This window comes from Pituophis catenifer, unplaced genomic scaffold (genome assembly GCF_029215685.1).
Source record: "Pituophis catenifer annectens isolate HBS135680 unplaced genomic scaffold, rPitCat1.0.hap2 SCAF_2, whole genome shotgun sequence".
Taxonomy (NCBI): Eukaryota; Metazoa; Chordata; class Lepidosauria; order Squamata; family Colubridae; genus Pituophis; species Pituophis catenifer.
Window position 1 is genome coordinate 115667643 of NW_027256882.1, and position 20311 is coordinate 115687953.

Consider the following 20311-nt stretch of genomic DNA (forward strand, 5'->3'; position numbering starts at 1 on the left):
CTGAACATACAGAAAAAAATGTACAAAGTTATGCAGGTGGTTTTCATTTAAGGGCCACCCATTCAGCGACTGTTCAAATCAGTGGTGGGTTGCTACCGGTTCACCGGTTGCTACCGGAGGCTCCGCCCACCCACCCCGATGTCTCTGCACATGCGCAGAAGCATTTTGTGTGCACATGAGCGTGCACAAGTCCACAAGCGAACCGGTAGCGACAGGATTTGAAACCCACTACTGGTTGAAATGGTAGTGAATGAGTAGTAATTACAACTGGATCTCATACTTACATATGTTGAACTACCTGAAAGTTTGGCTTGATCCAGCAGAATTCTTATAGCAAAGGGGACACTGTGGTTTGATATCGTAGTTATACCACATTAAATTAGTGTTACTGCTTTAACTTCTAAAAATAAAGAAGCGTCTTGACACTTCTTCTCTCAAAACCATGAGCTTCCCATTCTGGTTCGATCGGCCTTGCTTAAGTGTGGATTATTTTAGCGATCCACTCTTCTTTTTCTCCTGCAGTTACTAAGGGTCAAGTGGAAGGGAACCTGAAGGCTGCTTTTTCTGATCAGGCTAGAATCCAGAACTACTTTCCATTATCTCATAACGAGCATTTTAATAGATGAACTGGACCAAATAATTAGGACATGTTAATATCTAAGAAGAGGAGATTTAAAAAAAATCAGACAGTTTTTGTCAGATAAGTGGTTTCGGTTAACAGTTGTGTGTTACTTCCCAGGGGAAAAAAAAAATCAATTACTTTAAAAATGTAGAAGTTGTAAAGATGTTCCCTTTCAAGTGCCTCTTGTACTACTGAATGTGCTCTGCTTCATTAGAAAATGAATCTCATGCAGCACTCAGATAATGTGACTCTGGCAGTAGCTAAAGAAGTGACAGGATATATAATCATATCTGGGAACAGCTATGATGCGATTGTGAGAGTGGGAGTGTATCAAGGTATTTCTTGCTTTTTAGCAAATTATGGGAAGTATTATGCAGCAGGTTTACATTAATTTAGAAGTGAGAGTTCACACAAATGTCTCTACAAACTATATTTATACATTAAGAGGAAAGTGAATGTTTTTTTTTTAAAAAAAAACCTCTCAATTTTCTGTCAAAAAGTGGATAATGTATTCCTTCTATTCTGTACATAAACTAAGTCTGTTAGATCAGCATCTCATCTTTACCATTTCCTCCTCCTCCCCACCCCCAAAACCCGGTCTATTTCACATGATGGAAGGCAACAAAATAGTCCCAGCACTCTAAAATTCATCAGTATGAGTCTCAACATATCAATTTGAAAGAACAACCTTAACTATATGCCAAGCTTTTAGTTTCCCTTGAAAATAATACTTCTATTGTTTCCAAAGGAAAGTCTAAGTACCCAAAATTGCCATGCTTTTAACACAGTGACATGTTGATGGCCTGATGCTTTTTCAAGCTCAAAGTCTGACTGACAGGAGTCAGAGTGGTTTAGAGGAACACTAGAAACATAGCATTTTATATTTTGCAAGAATTATTATAGCAACAAAAATGACAAGGTGACTTTCTAATTCTGTAAGTTTGCAAAAGAAAGAACTAAAAGCAAATTGAACCAGCAAGTGCTTTCTCTGCTACAACTAAGCAGCAGAAAGGATCTGGAGTATATGTTGATTTTAACTGTTGAAAGTGTAATTCTGCATTTATACCGGTCAGACCCCTCGACCCACTATTTCTGAGTATCTCAATTCTATACAGCCTAAATACCAATCATATAACTTTTAGGTTTAGGGAATTTTGAAAAATTATGGTGCTGACAAGGTTTTGACACAAGATGCTGATGGTTGCAGAACACAATGCAACAACATGAATAACCTCATATGAGGTTAGCAGAATTGACAAAACTATTCCTAGTAAGAAACTCCAGAAAGAGTGATTTTGACCGAATCAATACTTTTGCTTGCTCAGGGCATATGTTCAACAGTTCCTAATTCAAAGTTATTGCAAATGGAAAGTGTTACACAGCTGTGAAATCATAATGTAATATGAATTATACTTGTAAAACAATTATTTTTTTCTTGCAGAAATGGTGCTTTCATATTTTTAAATGTTCCCTTTTACTACTCCCTTTAACTATTTTTTGATCTTGTGTTCTTGCACTTAATTTTCTCCAATATTCAAAACCAGTTCATTACTATTATTTCCAGATAATGCTACTTTAATACTGCTGAGATAGGTACAAGAATTAATACCTATTTCACAGATACAAGATGTTGTATAAAGACAACTTTTCCACCCTCACTATCATAAAGTAAAGTGATTCCCTGGAAGGTCTTCATAAATAAGTACACATGTACTATTTGTACATAGCAGAACATACTTTGAAACAAAGCCATAAACATTATAGACCTGACAAAAACATTTGTAGGAACTCTTTGTGGAGTATGATGGTGTGAATGGAATGTCCAATCTCAAAGTGCAGCCACACTATCTGGAAGACTCTGAGAATATGAAGCTTTCTCAGGTTGCCTTTGCAGGTACCAGTGGGCAGGTAGAGCCACTTCATTGGCCATCCCAGCAGGCATTTTGTCTCTGTCCACAGCTGGAAACAGTCTTCAAAGAAATTGCCTTAATATTCTCAGAAATTGCAGCTGTTTCAAAATTTTGAAGAAGTATATTTTGCCTTTTCAAATGCTTTGCACAACTCATTTGTATTTTTGTAGTTGCTACTTTATATTTTAACTGTGATAAGAATGGAAACATAATGGAAGTTGTTGATTATTTCATTTTGAGCAAAACAAATTGATAGGGTTAGTTTCCTACAGCTGGCAAGGTATGTGATCTTCAAAACTTGCTGCATGGCTTAAAAACACATTACAAATACTGAAGTTCAAGGATTTTAGGTTTATTTATCTCCAAGTATATTTTTACTATGCAATTCAATCATGAAGAAATCCTTATCAAAAGAATAGAAGACTGCAGCCATCCATAGTAGATCTATAGTTGAACTATAACTCCCTGTGCCCTTCACAATGACTATGGCTGGAGAAGGTGGTAGTTGTAGTTCAGCAGCCTGTGGTGGTTCACAAGTTTTCCATCCTTGCCTTAAAGAGAATTTTGAATTTTCTTCGTTTTAAAAGGTTTGCATGGCTATCCATCTTAAAACAACTCTGGGTGGTTTTCAACAATAAAACTAAAACTATAAAAACATAAAAAAACCCCTAAAAACCTGTAACCTTGACCAACCTCTCAGGATGTCCCAACAAATCTCTGCAGGTTCCACCATTCTACCTCAGTGCCTTAATTCTTATCTTTTCTTACTGAGGGCCAATTAAAATATTAGCATACCATCTGCAACTTGATAAAAATGCATCCATGTGATGGTACATTTCACTTTTGGGACTAATATTTGTAAACTCACTCAGCTCTTTACTAGATGTTGCTCTAATCCTGTGTAAATGTTCTATGTCAAGGGGTTGCTAGCATTGTTCAATCTGACTGGTATGGCTCATAATATAATTACTTCCAAGACTGAATATGGAACATAGAAGTATTTCAGTATCTTCCAGAAGAGGGCAGAAAATATCTTTCAATTATTTCCTTTTTTACAAAGTTTTAAATGAGGTATACAGACAATTTAAATTAGAATTTATCAAATACAGTATGTTTAAAAGCAAAAGCGATGGGAAAATGCTATCTGTATGCTAATCACAACGAAATAGAATAGAATTTAACTTCATTCTTTATTCTCTCTGTTTTAGATTTCTGACAGGAAATTCAGAGAAAATTATCTAAAATCCCAACCACTTCCAATTGGGGCACTATCCATATTAAAACTGTTTTTATCTCTGAACTTTGCTCTTTAATAGCTATTCACATAAATACCCATAGACATCAAATTGAGTTTTTTATTTGAATCAGACAAATAAGAGAACATTGAAATACTGTACAAATTTACTCAGAATGGGTCTAGTCATATTTATTAAGGATAAATTGACAGTTCTAACATAAAAGTGCAAAACAAAGTCCAAGGAAGATGTAATGGTGCTATTTCCAATTTTCTATTAAAAATAATACTATGCACTTTGAATTAGTTCCCTTACATATAGTTATTTTGGTGGTTTCTTTCCACTTTTCTCAATAAATGTATCAGCAACAAAATGTTTTGGTATGATAAGCTTGCCAGTACCATGTTTGCACATCATTGGTACCTGGAAGAGCATTTTTACTATGTAATCAAATGATGATTTGAACGAAGGAAGCAATAGAAGTTGCAAATTTATGGCTCTCATTACAATTATGGAGGAAGAGTACCAAAATGCTTTGCTATTGTATAGTTATCAGCTGACGAAATTTTAAAGAGAAGATCAGTATTAGAATCAGACAGTAGTTCAGTTCACAAGGTGATTCAGAAGTAAACAATGCTGTCTAACAACAAAAGAGTACAGAGGTAAAAGAAGAAAGTAATATAAATGCTTTATGTAAACTGAGTTTAAGAGTGCCTATTGTACAGATAATAAAACATGGAGTATAATAGGAAGAAAAATGGAAGGTATACTATGATATGATTCAGAAACAACATGAGAGATGTAATATAACATAATATTCAACTTGGAATGTATACGAGGCTATTTTCAATATTCACAGAGCCTTACTATGCTATTTCTTTTTCAGTCATTTTATGATATATAGAAGGGATAGAACTTAGGTTGAGAGGGCTTCAGAGATTAGTTATGAATAACCAATCAAATCATGAACATTCAAAGCTTATAATTACATTCATCATTTTGATTCCATCTTCTTTTCCCCCTCAGAAATCATATAGTATTACCTCCTCAAATGTTATCATTTCAACAATAACAATGACAAATTTCCAAGGGAGTTAATCTGAGAGATAGTGAGCATTTCCTTCTAGTCTTCTAGTTAATTTCTACAGCTGAGTGTTGACTTGGATTTAAGATTTTTTTGGTACTAAACCAATTACCTAACCATTATACACTACACAGGACTGAATCTTGTGGCTAGCAATGAGCTCCGCTCCTACAAGAACCATTGTCTGATTAATCAGAAAAGTATAAGTAAATTTCCTTTTGCCATGAATATAATTTAGCTAAATAGAACAAAATTAGGGCATTTTCTCTTAAGCAGTGTATTTCTGTTATTTCATTTTAAAAATCCAGTCCTTGTCCTCTCAGTATAAAGAGCACATGATTTTAGAAATAGCACTGTTGATTACTTTTTTTTGGTTTTACATGAGTAAGAGCACAGTGGACTGACATGAAATTATTCAACAGATTGTGTGTGATTTCTTGAAAGATGCAACTTACCTATGAAATAGGCCAACAGTATAGCAAGCAAGATTGCAGCAGCGATAGCTGATAAAGCAGCACACTTCCAGCTACAGTATTTAGAGGGCTTTTTCAGCTTGAATGCATTTCTGGAGAAAGTATTTCTAGGTAACAGTCGGGGAGGTGGTGTGTAAACTGTTCCTGAGGTCAATGGATATCCAGGGGAAGAACTACTGAAGAGAGGAGTTGTTCCAGATGATGTCTTGAACAAAAAATGCCTGAAAGGAAGATAAATAGATCATGGTTAACAGATGAAACACAGCCAAATAAGTCAGCTATTTGGAAATATAAAGTAAACTAATAACACACATGACAAGGAAAGCAAGCTTCTGTTTGCTCAACATTTAATTTTAATTGTAGAATTATGTGTTGACAATGCTTCTCCTTCATATATCTTGCTCAGGCAAAACAAATAAACCATATTACCATCAGTTTTGATTAAACTATAATGGATGCTTCCCAGATCACATTATCACAAAAGAAATATGTGACCTAATGATTTAACATTATGTGAAAACCAAGCCAATGATCTGAACAAACTAGCAAAAAACAAGTTGCTTGATAGTGATTTGAATCCAATTTAAGGGACTTGATTAATGATTAACCTTAATAATAATACTTCCTTCAAATGTCAGCTCATACAGAAAAGTCATGACTTTAAACACACTCAGGCCTTCAAGTCTTAAATTTCCCAAGGAAAAGGACAGTAACACAAATGCCAACTGAAAACATATAATGTACTGTATATGCTTGTGAGATTCATACTTGTGGAACAAATAGTAATGTAAAAAGTTCCTCTCTGTCACATGGGACAATGGGAAACCTGTCTGTTTTTTTAATACAATTCAGGGTATTAGAAGTTAAATCTACCATCTTTAATTATACCCACAAGGCTAATGGAAGCCTTATAAACCTTAATACAAAACAAGTTCAGACTCTGGAAAATCAGTAATGTCTTATTAATGGTCCATCCAACCAGGAAACCATAGAATTTTGCACTATTTTCAGGACAGCATGGCTCAGAACCAACAAGCTATGTACAGAACATTAAAGAAATCAAAATGTAATGCTATAAAAGCTTAAATTATAATTCAAAGGTGAGAAGATTTTGCTGCATAATGAAAATCTATTAGCAATGTAATAGGAATAGTGATGATGAGTATGTGGATGACAATGATGATGTGGTGATTGTGATGGTGCGGTGTGTGTGTGTGATTGATGTTTTCAAATTTTCTTAAGTAAACTTACACATAAATTGTCAGCTATTCCCAATCATAGCAAATGGAAAAGTTTTGCAACAAAAAATAAAAACAACTCCCCTCAGAAAACCTTTAAAAAAAGACCTCACAATAGACACGTTGCTATCATAGAAGGCTGATTTACTCATTCTTCTTAATAGTTTACACAAAATAATGAAATTCAAATTTAATATTAAAATAATAATTTTATTCTACCGCTATGTGACATCGAAATAATGAAACATGCTTTGCGATGTCACAACAAAAGCTCTCCCCTTTTGAATCCATGGTATAATGTGGCACAATAATTCTATGGCTTATCTCTCTCAGCAAAACGCAAGTCACTTCAAAGAGGACTGATGTATGACTATATGCCAATTTAAAAAAAAACATAAAAACAATGAAGTTTTTCTGCCCTTATCACCACAGCATAATTCCTAATATGGGCTCTTGCTCAACCTTGTTCCTCGAAAGATAATCTAGGCCTCTCTTCTGGTGGTTCATATCCCAAAGTTTCTCAGACAACCAAAAAGCACTATAGGATCAATCATGATGAGAGGCTTCAGAGGAGCCTCTGCTTCAAGCCCCTTAATAAACTCCTATTCCAAGCAGAGTCCAAGGTTTGTCTTGGGAAAAACTCTGAGACCCCTTTCCAAGGGTTGGAAGGCAAGTTGGGGCAAGTTGCCTAGGGCAGGCCATCCTATCTCCTTGGGCAGGGAAAAACTGGAAGTTACAATGTGATCAGATAACTGATGGTGATATCATCCAATCTCATTTTCTATCACAACTGACCCAAGACAAAAACCAGGTTGTTTTTGTCTTCTTGAAACAACTGCAGGAAGCTCATTTTTTCAAACTGGACCTCCTATTGACATTTTTTTTTTTTTTTTGCGTTGCAAGAGGGGACTTCCCAATGGCATTGAAAAAGATTATGGTTCGCCTATTTCTGAGAAAACCATGACCAGATCCACTGGTGATCGGCCACCTCCAATCACACTTTGTTGATGGGAGATAACAGACTGAAGTTGAACCCTAATATGTTAGAGCTGCAATATTTAACTTTTATTTTTTATTGTTTCGTATGTTTGGCTTGTGTTTTTATTTTTTGTAAACTGATTGTTGAACTGTACAATAATTTTTAGTATAATTCTTAATATTTGATTTTTAGAGGGTTTTTTTAAATTTTGGCAAGATATGTAAAGTAAGTAACAGCATATTCACCACAATTTTTTCTGACTAAATATAAAAACAACCATGTCTAAGTTCTACAGTAAAGTTCAAAAATTGAATTTCAGAAGCAAGGAATCTGTAAACAGAAAAAAAAATTGAAGAGCGCAGTTCTTCTGCAGTTACAAATAAAAGCCAAAAGAGACAAAGGTAATACTGTCTTAAAATCACATTGACTGAATATGAGTTCATTGAAAATTATTATTTTTTAAATGTAAATGCTTGAGGCTGTCCATTTGTTATAGCTCTTCTTTAAAGAGAACAGCTTGACAGTGCTGAATTGAGCAAGACCTTATGTTTGCTGAACTGTGGTGCTAATTGTTGACTCTGTAAAAGCAGGAGCCAGCCATACAAATTGTACTTTTCTATTCTTCTAGCATCCTCTTCTCTTTAAACTGTGTTTAGTTTTCTAGTAAGCTACTATTTGACATTACAAACCCACTGTACTGTGTTTTTCGGTCCTATGTCATATTTTCAATTTCAGATTCATTTCATTCACCTTTGGTATTAAAAACAGCTGAAATAAATATAGGAAAATCAACTGAGTCTTAACTTCTCTTAGACAGGAATACTTCTGATCATTCAAAGGGAACTCTGTTGTATGTTATTCTGGGTATAAATGTAATGCATAAATAAATAGTTTGTCTTGAATTAGCTTGCAGTTCTCTGTGTAACGTGCAATAAATCAGGTATTTTCATAATATGGGAGAAGGAACCAATTTCTAAACATCCAGACCACACAGAATTGCTTCACTTGTTCTAAAAGAGTCAAGGACCCAATCAAGAAGAAAAAGAAAGAAAAAATTGCTATGCTTAATTGCCACAGAAACACACATTTTTTCTAGTCTTGAATACACTGAAGCTCCTACGACTATATTTTGCTATAAACAAAGACAAACCCCAATAGTAGATTACTCTGCAGGATTGCCCAATGTTAGGATGCTGAATACCATAAAAATTATTCAAAAAGTGTCAATAATAGAGCTTTTTTAACAAACAGGAGAGAGATGCTGTGTTCACACCAGGGGTGGGTTCTACTTACCTTTACTACTGATTCGCAACAGGGCCATGCATGCGCAGAAGCTTTTGCACATATGCAGAAGTGTTCTGATGACGTCGGGGTCAGTGGGCACAGCCTCCCGCCGGTTTTACTACCGCTTCTATAGAACTGGTGTGAACCGGGGACAACCCACCACTGGTTCACACAATGTCTGTATCATTTTCAAAGTGTGCACAGCTTTCTTAAACTCTACAACCACTTTCCCACAAATGGGAAACCAAATAACAGTTACAGAACTTACAGAATTGTTTAAACAGGCATTTGTTGATTAAAAATACATATAAGCAGTAACAAGTTTTTCTTAAATGAGCAAAAACATATTGCTTTTCCTTAATCTTTTAATTTTCAGAAGTACTAGAAACTTTCCAAAGAGCTAGAAAAATAGGTCTTTCTTTTTTATATTTAAGTAATCTGGGAATTATGGCCTGTTGGAGCCTCATTTTGAGGCTTCCATGGATGCATTTCCTTTGTCCACAATATTTGTACATAGATACAGACAAACCAATTTGCAGGCTTTTCTGGGCTGCAGCATAATCTATATTCAAGTGGTTTAATCAAAATGTCACTAGGCAGAGAAACAATCATTCAGATTCAACGTAAAAAATATTAAAATAATAACACAAGATATGACTCAGGAACATTTTGAAGCTTTTCACGAACAATTGCCTTTTTATACAAGACATTAACAATTCTCCAACGGTTAAATTGTAGTTACCTATTCTTTAAAGACAAACCTTTCTTTCTAATCAATGCCAGTGTTCAGTCAAACTGTCCTGTGTTAAATACCGGAATAGTTGCTCATTGGCATCTTGGATTTCTTAATATGGACACAGTTGGACACATAGAAGCACCATGTTTGAAAAATGCCTGACAAGAAAAATGGCATGTCCGACTTTAAAGCAGGTGTCAGCCTTTAGGCACACTGTTCTATAAAAGCATTAAGATGAACCTAAAGCAACCATGTGTAGTGAGAAAAGGTTTTAAAGCAGATAAAGATGCAATACAACTTCTGCTTAGCATCATATAATTAAGAAACAGTAGCACTTTTTAGAGCCCTACTTTATTTTTCTGTAGCAATGTTGTGTGTGTTTTTTACAAGCAGGGGAAAAGATGATACTTGGACTCCTGAATAAGATGCCTTCTAAGTCTTCAGGGGATTTGTCTTCACCTGGTCAATCAGAGGTCAAAATAGCATATTGCCATAAGAGACATACATTGTCACGTAGAAGGGTTTTGAAAAGCAGCAAAAGAAAGAACTCCAATTTCTCCATCAAATTGCTTGTACAGTTTGATTCCTGTATACGTGAATGACACATGGTGAAGAAAAAAAAATTTAGGCTTCACCTACACATTTGGACTACTGTAGGACAAAGGTGCCATATTAACCATTTCTTGAAGCCATGACCTTCTAACATAGCTTCAATCACATCCTCAAGCCCACTGCTGAGACAGGCTGAAACTGTCTAAGATGTATTGGCCTGGAAATAGTGTTTTTCTGCTGTCACATTAGAGGTTAGAATCGTATTTGGATGTTAAGACATTAGAATCATCTTTGTATATTAGCAATCATCAGGATTCCAACTGGCCCAGCATTTCTTTTGCATTTTTAATACAACTTATGGGCCACTTGACTCCAAATAATTCAAGGAGCTTCTTACTTTAAAAAAGAAAGGAACCATTAAAAAATAAAAATTGTCCAGAAGGCAAACTTACTATAACAAACAAAAGATGCTGCAGGAGTCAAACCACTAACTTCCCCTAAGGCCTTGAGGAGTGGTATGCCAAGTGAGATGTGAGACACACTGAAAAGGGCTTTCAGAGAAGCTCTAAGCAGGTCCTCCTATAAAACACCAAGGAGGTCCTGCAAAGCTTGGGGTTCAATAATGGAAATAAATATAGTCTCAGAGCTGTCAAAACAAACCCATACACCATAGAAATGTCACCTGGCTAGAGCAGAAGCACAGCAGTAGATGAAAGGGAGGACGTGATTAATGGATGGGTTTGTGCATGCCTACATGTATTTCTCCAGCTTGCAAGAGAAACAGCAGCCTGAAGGCAAGTGGGTTTGAGGGAGGAATGATGCACTAAGGAGAGAAAGGGAGGGGCAACCGGCAATTACTATTTATTGTTTTAGTGACAATTGATAGCAATAATGTTATTTGTATTGATCCTTACTTTGGCATACTGTGTCTTTCCATTTCTTTTTTTTTGTACTATCATTTGTTCCACCTATCCTGCCTATGATTGAAGATAAGTACAAAGTTTGGTGATTGCTTGTGTTAGTTGTATTACTGTTAGTGCACTAATTTGTTTCATGTAATTCTACTCTATTAATTATTACCTTTTACTTTTATTAATTATTATTAGTTTATGTATGTTTACTGAAGTGTTCTCTGGCCTAAAGGTTTCTATTTGATTTAGAATAACAGAGTTGGAAGGGACCTTGGAGATCTTCTAGTCCAACCCCCTGCTTAGGCAGGAAACCCTACACCACTTCAGACAAATGGTTATCCAACAACTTCTTAAAAATTTCCAGTGTTGGAGCATTCACAACTTCTGGAGGCATGTTGTTCCACTAATTAATTGTTCTAACTGTCAGGGAATTTCTCCTTAGTTCTAAGTTGCTTCTCTCCATGGTTTAGGACCTGGGTATGTACGAGATCGCCTTCTGCCACCGATAGCCTCCCACCGGCCAACACGCTCCCACAGAGAGATACTCCTCAGGATGCCATTGGCCAAACAATGTCAATTGGCGACACCCAGGGGGAGAGTCTTCTCTGTGGGGGCACCTGCCCTCTGGAATGAACTGCCCCTGGAGATTCATGATCCCCGACCTACGTACCTTTTGCCGTGCCCTTAAGACCCTTTTGTTTCAACAGGCCGGGCTGGCTTAGAATATGAATTTTAATGGGGTGTTTGTAGTTTTTAATATATTTTAAATTGTTTTTAAATTTTATGGGTATATGTTTGTTTTAATATGGCTGTACACTGCCCTGAGTCCTTTGGGAGAAGGGCGATATAAAAATTTAAATAAATAAAAAAATAAATTAAGTTTCCACCCGTTGCTTCTCGTTCTACCCTCAGGTGCTTTGGAGAATATTTTGACTCCCTCTTCTTTGTGGCAACCCCTGAAATATTGGAACATTGCTATCATGTCTCTCCTAGTCCTTCTTTTCATTAAACTAGACATAACTACTTCCTGCAACCATTCTTCGTATGTTTTAGCCTCCAGTCCCCTAATAATCTTTGTTGCTCTTCTCTGCACTCTTTCTAGAGTCTCAACATCTTTTTTACATCGTGGCGACCAAAACTGAATGCAGTATTCCAAGTGTGGCTTTACCAAGGCATAATAAAGTGGTATTAACACTTCACGTGATCTTGATACTACCCCTTTGTTTATGCAGCCCAGAACTGTGTTGGCTTTTTTGGCAGCTGCTGCTGGCTCATATCTAAATGGTTGTCCAGTAGGAGTCCAAGATCCCTCTCACAGTTACTATTATTGAGCAAGGTACCTCATATACTGTACCTGTGCATTTTGTTTTTCTTGCCTAAATGTAGAACCTTACATTTTTCACTGTTGAATTTCATTTTGTTAGATAGTTGTTCAAGTCTGTCAAGATCCTTCTGTATCTTGAGCCTATCTTCTGGAGTGTTGGCTATTCCTGATTTAATCCTTAAAAATTGATATCAACCATCTGCAAAGAGATGTCAGGAAAGAGACTGTTTGAACTTTTAATCCCATCCCACTATATATTCCTAGACTTTTTATGGTTGATTTTCCTGCTAGTAGGTAACACTGGGTAAGAGGCAAAAGGCAGCACTCCTTATCACTGCCCTGAAGGTAATCTATACTTCATTCTGTGCAGGGAGAGGCCAGTTATATATATATGAATGAGCATAAGATTAAAAAAATAAAACATAACTTTCATGAGAATAAGTTTTGAATTATCAAGCCAATGTATATGCTGAATAATAGAAGAGTTCTCCACACTGTGGAGATCGTAGAACACAAATATCATTAGACAGCCCCTTTGTACTAACTTGAAGGTCATAGTCTGAAGAAGATATTTTTCAATACGCTATCAGATTTCTTCCAGTTTTATGTCACTTTGATAACCACTATAATATACAGTACATATTTATTAACATGGATCAATAATATTAATCATATGCTGCCTTTCAGCGGCAGCTTGATTTTGCTGTGCTTTTGGCTGAGAACATAAAAAGCTTATGAAGTTAATTAATGAGTTCTTACAAACTCTCCTGAGAAAAGAGCTACAACTCAACCTTGTTTGCACCCCCCAGGAGGACATGTCTTTCTTCACTCTATATCAAACAAACATACAAACAAGAGAAGGAGGCAAGCAACTCAATCTCTAAAATATTTGCATAGGCAGAATCCCTATCCTTAAAAACAAAACCCAAGCAGGAAAACTAATTCAGAAATCAGAACTCAAACATCTTCCATTTTCCAGAAAGTGGTGTCCTCAGTAAACAGAGGATTTTTTTAAAGCAATAATACAAAGAATTCTATCTGGTTTAAAACAACTATTTTAAATAAGCCAGGAAATTAATGGATTTAATATTTGACTAAACAAAAAAAAGAAAAAAGGCAATCAATTCAATAGTATTTTTTTTAAAAAAATCTGTATTTTAAAATAGCTTACTTCTTGGTAATTACGAAAATATTTATAAAATGATGAAATTACTTTTTATTTATAAAAAATATAAAAGTGAATGATTATGTATAGATTTAAGCATGAAATTTGAGGATCATTGAAGACATCAACTTAAACAAAAAAAGTCATTCCATTTGTAAAGTAACATGTGCTAAGTAGGCAACTGGCCAATCTTTTAGCTTTTATTAGGATCAAGGCTTCTGGGAGCACTTCACAGTACTGAACTACTGCCACATTACAGGTTATTCAATAATCTTTGATTTGTCAATTGACCAATGTGTCAAATAACCCCTAAGCTATTTTAGCCTGAATATATTCTATGTAGAACTTTTTTTTTTTCAGTCAGGGCTTAGCTAGATGATATATCAAACAAGAACAGATGTTGGTTACAAAAAATAAGCACACTATTCCAAGTGAGTTGAGGGAAAAGTTGCAAATGTGGCAGCTGGATATTCCCTCTTCCTACATTAGAAATTAATTTTTCTCTATACATTTCTGAAAGATATATTATTAAATATGTAAATTGGCAACGTATCTTTTAAGTTGATGGGCACACATATTTTTAAGTACCTTCGTCATAGTATCATAAATTGCCTGAAGATATTTCAAAGCTCTGTTCTCGTTTCTTTTTTTAATTGCTTCCCCCACCATTTAGAACAGCAGCTGATGTGAGGGAATATAAACACTTTTTAATTTTTTTTTTAAAGTGGCAGAGAAGCATCAGATAATGCTTACAATACAACACTCCTAAAGCTTTCCTAGGTTTTATAGGTAGGTGGTCTTAAAACTAGCAGCAAAACAGGGCAGGCAGGACTTATTGTAGTTATTGAACTAGACTTTAAGGCAGATAGAACTCGTCTTCTTTTTTATAAGAAACAGAAGTATAAAACAGGTAGTCCCCTTAGAACAGATGTGTGGTTTTTATGGCTTTTTAATTTTACTGAACCAAAAATCCAAATCTCTTAATATTGCATATAGGTAAAGGTAAAGGTTCCCCTCGCACATATGTGCTAGTCATTCCCAACTCTAGGGGGCTGTGTTCATCTCTGTTTCAAAGCTGAAGAGCCAGCGCTGTCCGAAGACGTCTCCATGATCATGTGGCCGGCATGACTAAATGCCAAAGGCGCACGGAACACTGTTACCTTCCCACCAAAGGTGGTCCCTATTTTTCTACTTGCATTTTTATGTGCTTTCGAACTGCTAGGTTGGCAGAAGCTGGGATAAGTAATGGGAGCTCACTCCATTATGCAGCACTAGGGATTTGAACCACTGAACTGCCGACCTTTTGATCGACAAGCTCAGGGTCTTAGCCACTGAGACACCGCGTCCCTTAATATTGCATATAGTTTTGGGTAATATAGTGCCCTGCTGGATCAGCCAAATACCTTACGTGGTCCAGCATTCTGGGTATTAAAATCGTCAAAAAGATATATTCAATTTGTCACAAGGGGAACAGGAAAGTGGCCCAGAAAATAAAGACACTGTTCTTGCTTTCTCCTTTCTGCTGTTCATCTGGGACCAGTTAGTAAAGAGAAAAATTATTAATACTACTAATCCTAACCCTAACCCTCATAGAAAGATGGTCTGCTTTCTTTTGAGCATTCCTTAAGGATTTCATGCATGTTGTCAATGCAATAGCCTTTAAGGCATCTGTCTTCATTCTTGAAAATGAAGGTTACCCTACTTTATCATTCTACGTTTCACACTGGCAAATATAAAACAGAAATGGAAAAAGTAATTAAACTGATAAACCCAACTAATTTTTAAAACCTTTTTTAGCTTTTCTGTACATTTAGCAGTGTGAAACATAGAATTATAGAATAAGGCAACCACATGAGAAGGAACAAGAAGGACAAAAAAAAAAGTGAGAAGATCCCTAGGATGCCTAGTTCTTCACGGCTATAAAGACTAGACTTTAAGGAATCATCAGCTCTTTCCCTTTCTCTTTCTGTTCCCTTCCATTCTTAGCAAATGTGCATCCTGACCTGTGCATTATTAAACACAAATTGATAATTAAAGACTTTTCACTTTCCTTCCCAATGATCTAAAGCATGGTTTTCAAAGTCGATTGCATCACGTGACGTATCGCAACGTACTGCAACGTTTTTTGCCTTTGCGGAGCTGGGGTAGGCATGGCCTGTGTGTGACACATCTGGCCTGTGGGCTGCCAGTTTGACACCCCTGATCTAAAACATGGAATTAATTTATTTAAAATGATTGTAGTCCACCTACTTTAATAACTCTCCCCTTTTTTAACAGCAACCACCCATTGCATTGAAACCATTCATCCTTTGCTAATCAATCACTACTGGCTCATACTGCATTAAATTATATGTGAAGCTTATATATTGCTTTGCCAGAAATATGCTTAACTTTTAACTTGCTTGTATTGAATTGCATCTGCCACACTCACATCCATTCATGAAACTTGCAGACATGGTTTTGGAGTTCTTAGCACCCTTATTTTTACACTCTTATCATGAACATTTTCATTTCAACAGCATTCACCACTGTAGTACTTACTCTCTCGCTCTTATAATTGTACATTGGTCCCTGAGGGGATATTTGAAAGAACTTTATAATTTGAAAATTGTGTACCTTTCAAAGCTTTGTTTCATGATTTCAGATGTTTATTACTGTACAATAGAGTCTATCATATCCTATGGCTTCTGAATTTGTTCAGGGACTTTATAATTTGTTTTATCAAGCATTCTTGAAAGTCCAGCTCTATACTGAAAAATGAGAATTAATGTTCAGTATGTTCTTGAGGGCAGCAACATCCCCACCCTACTGTAGAGGGTTTTTTTCTTAAATCAGAGTAACCAGCTTTTTTGGATTTATAGGCACATTTCAAATTTACACACAAAAGGACTCTTATACAATAGTTGCCATGGGAATTGCCTATTAACAAAATGGTTGTAACAGTAGCTATGTTGAGTCAAACCTTTTCATTTACTGAAGACAAATTGGTGAGTATTTTTCTGCTTCCCTCTCAGTTCGCCCACAATGTTTCTAAACTCCTTTGCTTACCTTTCCATTGTTTCTGGACAAATGCTAGCATATTTCTAAACAAGAACTAGGTGGTAGCGACCCATTTTTATTTAAGAATGCCTAAGGGTCTGATATGTTATGCAGCATGTTTGCCGTCCTGATTTTTTTTTTTTATTAAAAATTTAAAATACAGTGGGAGAACTGGACCTGATAAACACCAAAGGATGTATCTGTAGATACACATTGCTATGTTCAGGCACTGTACTGTCTAACCATCCATATAAATTATATTGCTATCATTTATAACCCAACCTTTTAAAAAGGCTATAAAATTGTCCTAAATTGGCCCATAAAGTTCTCATCTTATCAACATTATACATTTTATTTATTACATTGTTGGTGCATCCTACTTTATGTCTTAACAGGTTTTCTGTAATTTACTTTAGGTTGATAAAGAGTGACTGTCTCAGTCATATATTCTGCTAATTCTCCTTCTATGTGAAATTGTGTGGGTAATATAACATTTCTTGGTTAAAGTTGCTATCTTTATAAATTATGTGGAAGCCTAGACCTAAGGATCTGCCAATGGTCTGAAATTCATTGCATTAAGTAACAAATATTTTAAAAATGCACAAATCACTTCTGGCTGGCAAATGAAGGGAACATATTCTTGAACCACTCAAGAATAGCCCTAATTTATCTTGCTATTTAAACTTCTTTTCTTTCCATCCAGACTAAAGAATTGCTAATTACAGTAATGCAGACTTAATTTATACTAATATAAATAACACCACACAGACTTCAGAACTGGCATTAGGACGTTGTGCAATTTCTGACAAATACTATTTCAAAGAAAATATATAATAGCTTTTTGGGCTGCCCTAATTTACAAGCCATTATGTCTTTGATTGGCATCTTGAAATGGCCCCATCTGTAGTTTCCATAACAAAAGAGCTTAATATACTGAAGGCAATGATGTAAACTTGCATGGAAAAATATAGTGCCATCATTATAGCTTTTATGAAAACTTTGTCAAAAGTATTGATGTCTTTAAAAGGACAACTGCTTTCTCTACTCTATCTCAAATCATATTACTTAAATTAAATACTGCATATTGGGCTGTTCAACATGCACCTTCATAATTTGAACTCCTGCAAACTAAGAGAAGCGAACTGGAAAAGGTGAGAGATTCCTGCAAAAGAAAAACCTGTTTCAGGCTAACATGCAACTAATAAAGGGTAGGTCTGCTGCATTCCCACCACAGAATTGATCTGCTGCTCTTCTGAAGTAAGCCCCCTTGAGAACCTGCTAGCTCTTAGCTCTCTGTATTTGTATACTATATATGTTTTGGGTTAAAACTGACCCTCTTTAAACAACTGCTGACTCAGTTTAGCTACTCATATGATCTCCACATAAAATGCCATATAAGAGAATTTTGCACCTAATATTAAAGTTGCAGCAAGAAACTATTGAAATAATGAAAGTGTCTTGACATATTCATATCATTTTTACTCATAATATAATTTATCACCCATAAGAACAAGTTTTACTTTCCCAAGGAATTCTAACAAACTTGCAAAGAATTTCCAAAAATCAAAACAAACTACATTGTGGTTGAGAAATCCTGTTTCCTTATGTTATCATTTTGCATTACCTAGGGGAAGTACATATCTCATTACTAAGATAACACTGAAGAGTTTAAAACTTCGAACTCTAAATATCCGGGGAGAGGTTATACACTGTACAATTGCATTATTCTTTGTTAACAAGGGGAGAAAAGATGTGCAGACCATAATCAAAATAGAAAAGTCTTTTTTGTAATAAATGAACAGCATATTTTTTTAGTAGGTTGTATATATGAAGAAGCCCCAATATTGAGATTAATAAGCTGCCACATTTCAAGGAAGGCTAAGGAAACTGCTAAATTAAAGTGCAGTGCAACGTGAAACATTATGGTCAGCTGGGAACAGAATGTCAATTCAATAAGTTAAAGCCATAAAGCAAAATTTCAGGTGAAAGGGTTCAGTTGTTTCTCTGATGAAAATATATAGGCTGAAATTATCCCCAAAAGAGGAGAGAAATTATGGATCAAGAATTGGCTGATATAAGTTTAGTGATTCATAGAAAAAAAAGTTACTTTTTTAAAAAGTTTATTGACATCTGCTGAAGTAGAAAGAGGTAGTATATCTTTTTCTTTTATTCTTAGAAAAAATGGGAGTAAAAAATCTATCTGGGATGGCATTCAAAAAAAACCTGAACAACACAATGAAGATGTTTCTTATCTATGTTTGTTTCCTTGTTATGAAATTTATTGTTCTGTGAGAAAGAGTTCTGCTATTTTCATCAAAGGGATCATTCTTTTTATATCCAATTTCATTTCAAACTTTGAAAAAAGAAAGGATGGATGTTAGCCATTCAGCAGATATGAGTAGCAGCAGAAGTGACAAATTCAGGAAGTATAGGCAGAGAGAGGAAGAAAGGACTGAAAATTGGCAAAAGCATGAATGTCAATACTTTTTGAACCAAGATTACAGTGTATACACAGCATCATTGCAATAGAGGGAGAACTTCCTTTCACTGCCTGTAGGAAGTTAGAAATCAGCAGTTATGTATGTTTACAGGAGTGTTCTCTGGCCTAAAGGCTTCGATTTGATTTAGAATATAGAATAACAGAGTTGGAAGGGACCTTGGAGATCTTCTAGTCCAACCCCCTGCTTAGGCAGGAAACCCTACACCACTTCAGACAAATGGTTATCCGACATGTTCTTAAAAATTTCCAGTGTTGGAGCATTCACAACTTCTAGAGGTAAGTTGTTCCATTGATTAATTGTTATAACTGTCAGGAAATTTCTCCTTAGTTCTAAGTTGCTTCTCTCCTTGATTAGTTTCCACCCATCGCTTCTTGTCCTACCCTCAGCTGCTTTGGAAAATAGCTTGACTCCCTCTTCTTTGTAGCAGACCCTGAGATATTGGAACACTGCTATCATGTTTCCCCAGTCCTTCTTTTCATTAAAGAGAGTCTTTTCAGTCATTGCCCCTTCCCTCTGGAACATTCTCCCCTTCCCTGGGAGGTGAAGCAGGCCCCCCACCCTCCTATGGCCTTGCTTGAGGCTCACATAGGAGCACAAAGCTGTGGAGCTGATTAGCACTCTGAAAGCTCTCTCCCATCTTTTAATTCACTTTCACACAGATTTTTAAATTCATCCTTGCCGTCTAAATTTTTATACATTGTTTTTAATGTTTTAATATTTTATCAGTATAATGCCCAATGTTCCTCTATGAGAGAGATGGACAGTTTTTAAATTTGATAAATGAATGAATGAATGAATGAATGAATGAATGAATGAATGAATGAATAACAGTCTATGAATGGTGCAGCTTTATATAATAAAGCATTTTTATTTTTAAAAAAGACTATTTCAATCTTTCCCACAGAAATTCTGTCACTGATTTCTTATTCCAACTGTAATTCCTTTAATTTGGGATGAAAGGCTGATTCAGAAATTAAATTTATTTCTGAGCAAAATTGAATTGTGATTATACCTTAGACCTTTACAACTAAATATTTAAAAACTTCAAGGATTCTGAAGTTATGATCAAGGAAAATTCAAGAATATGCTTTGAGGAAAACATATTAACTTAAATCTCAGTTTCACACCAAATCTTAGAGACAGCTAGGCTGTGTCTATACATAAGTAAAAATCCATACAATTCTGAAATAGCTAAGTGCTTTATAGCCTTTTTCCATCTAGTTTAGGAAATGAGAAACTTCAAAGATTCAGTGTGTCC

The 20311-nt window shown here is 35.5% G+C and overlaps 1 protein-coding gene across 2 annotated transcripts in view; it reads right to left on the reverse strand.

Moving 5' to 3' along the window:
• TENM2 (teneurin transmembrane protein 2) overlaps positions 1-20311 on the reverse strand; it is an 823064-nt gene that overhangs the window by 249470 nt on the left and 553283 nt on the right. For both annotated transcript variants that reach the window (XM_070937374.1, XM_070937373.1), the window contains exon 5: positions 5307-5545. In XM_070937374.1, coding sequence (XP_070793475.1) covers positions 5307-5545 — 239 coding nt within the window. The remainder of the gene's footprint in view (positions 1-5306; positions 5546-20311) is intronic.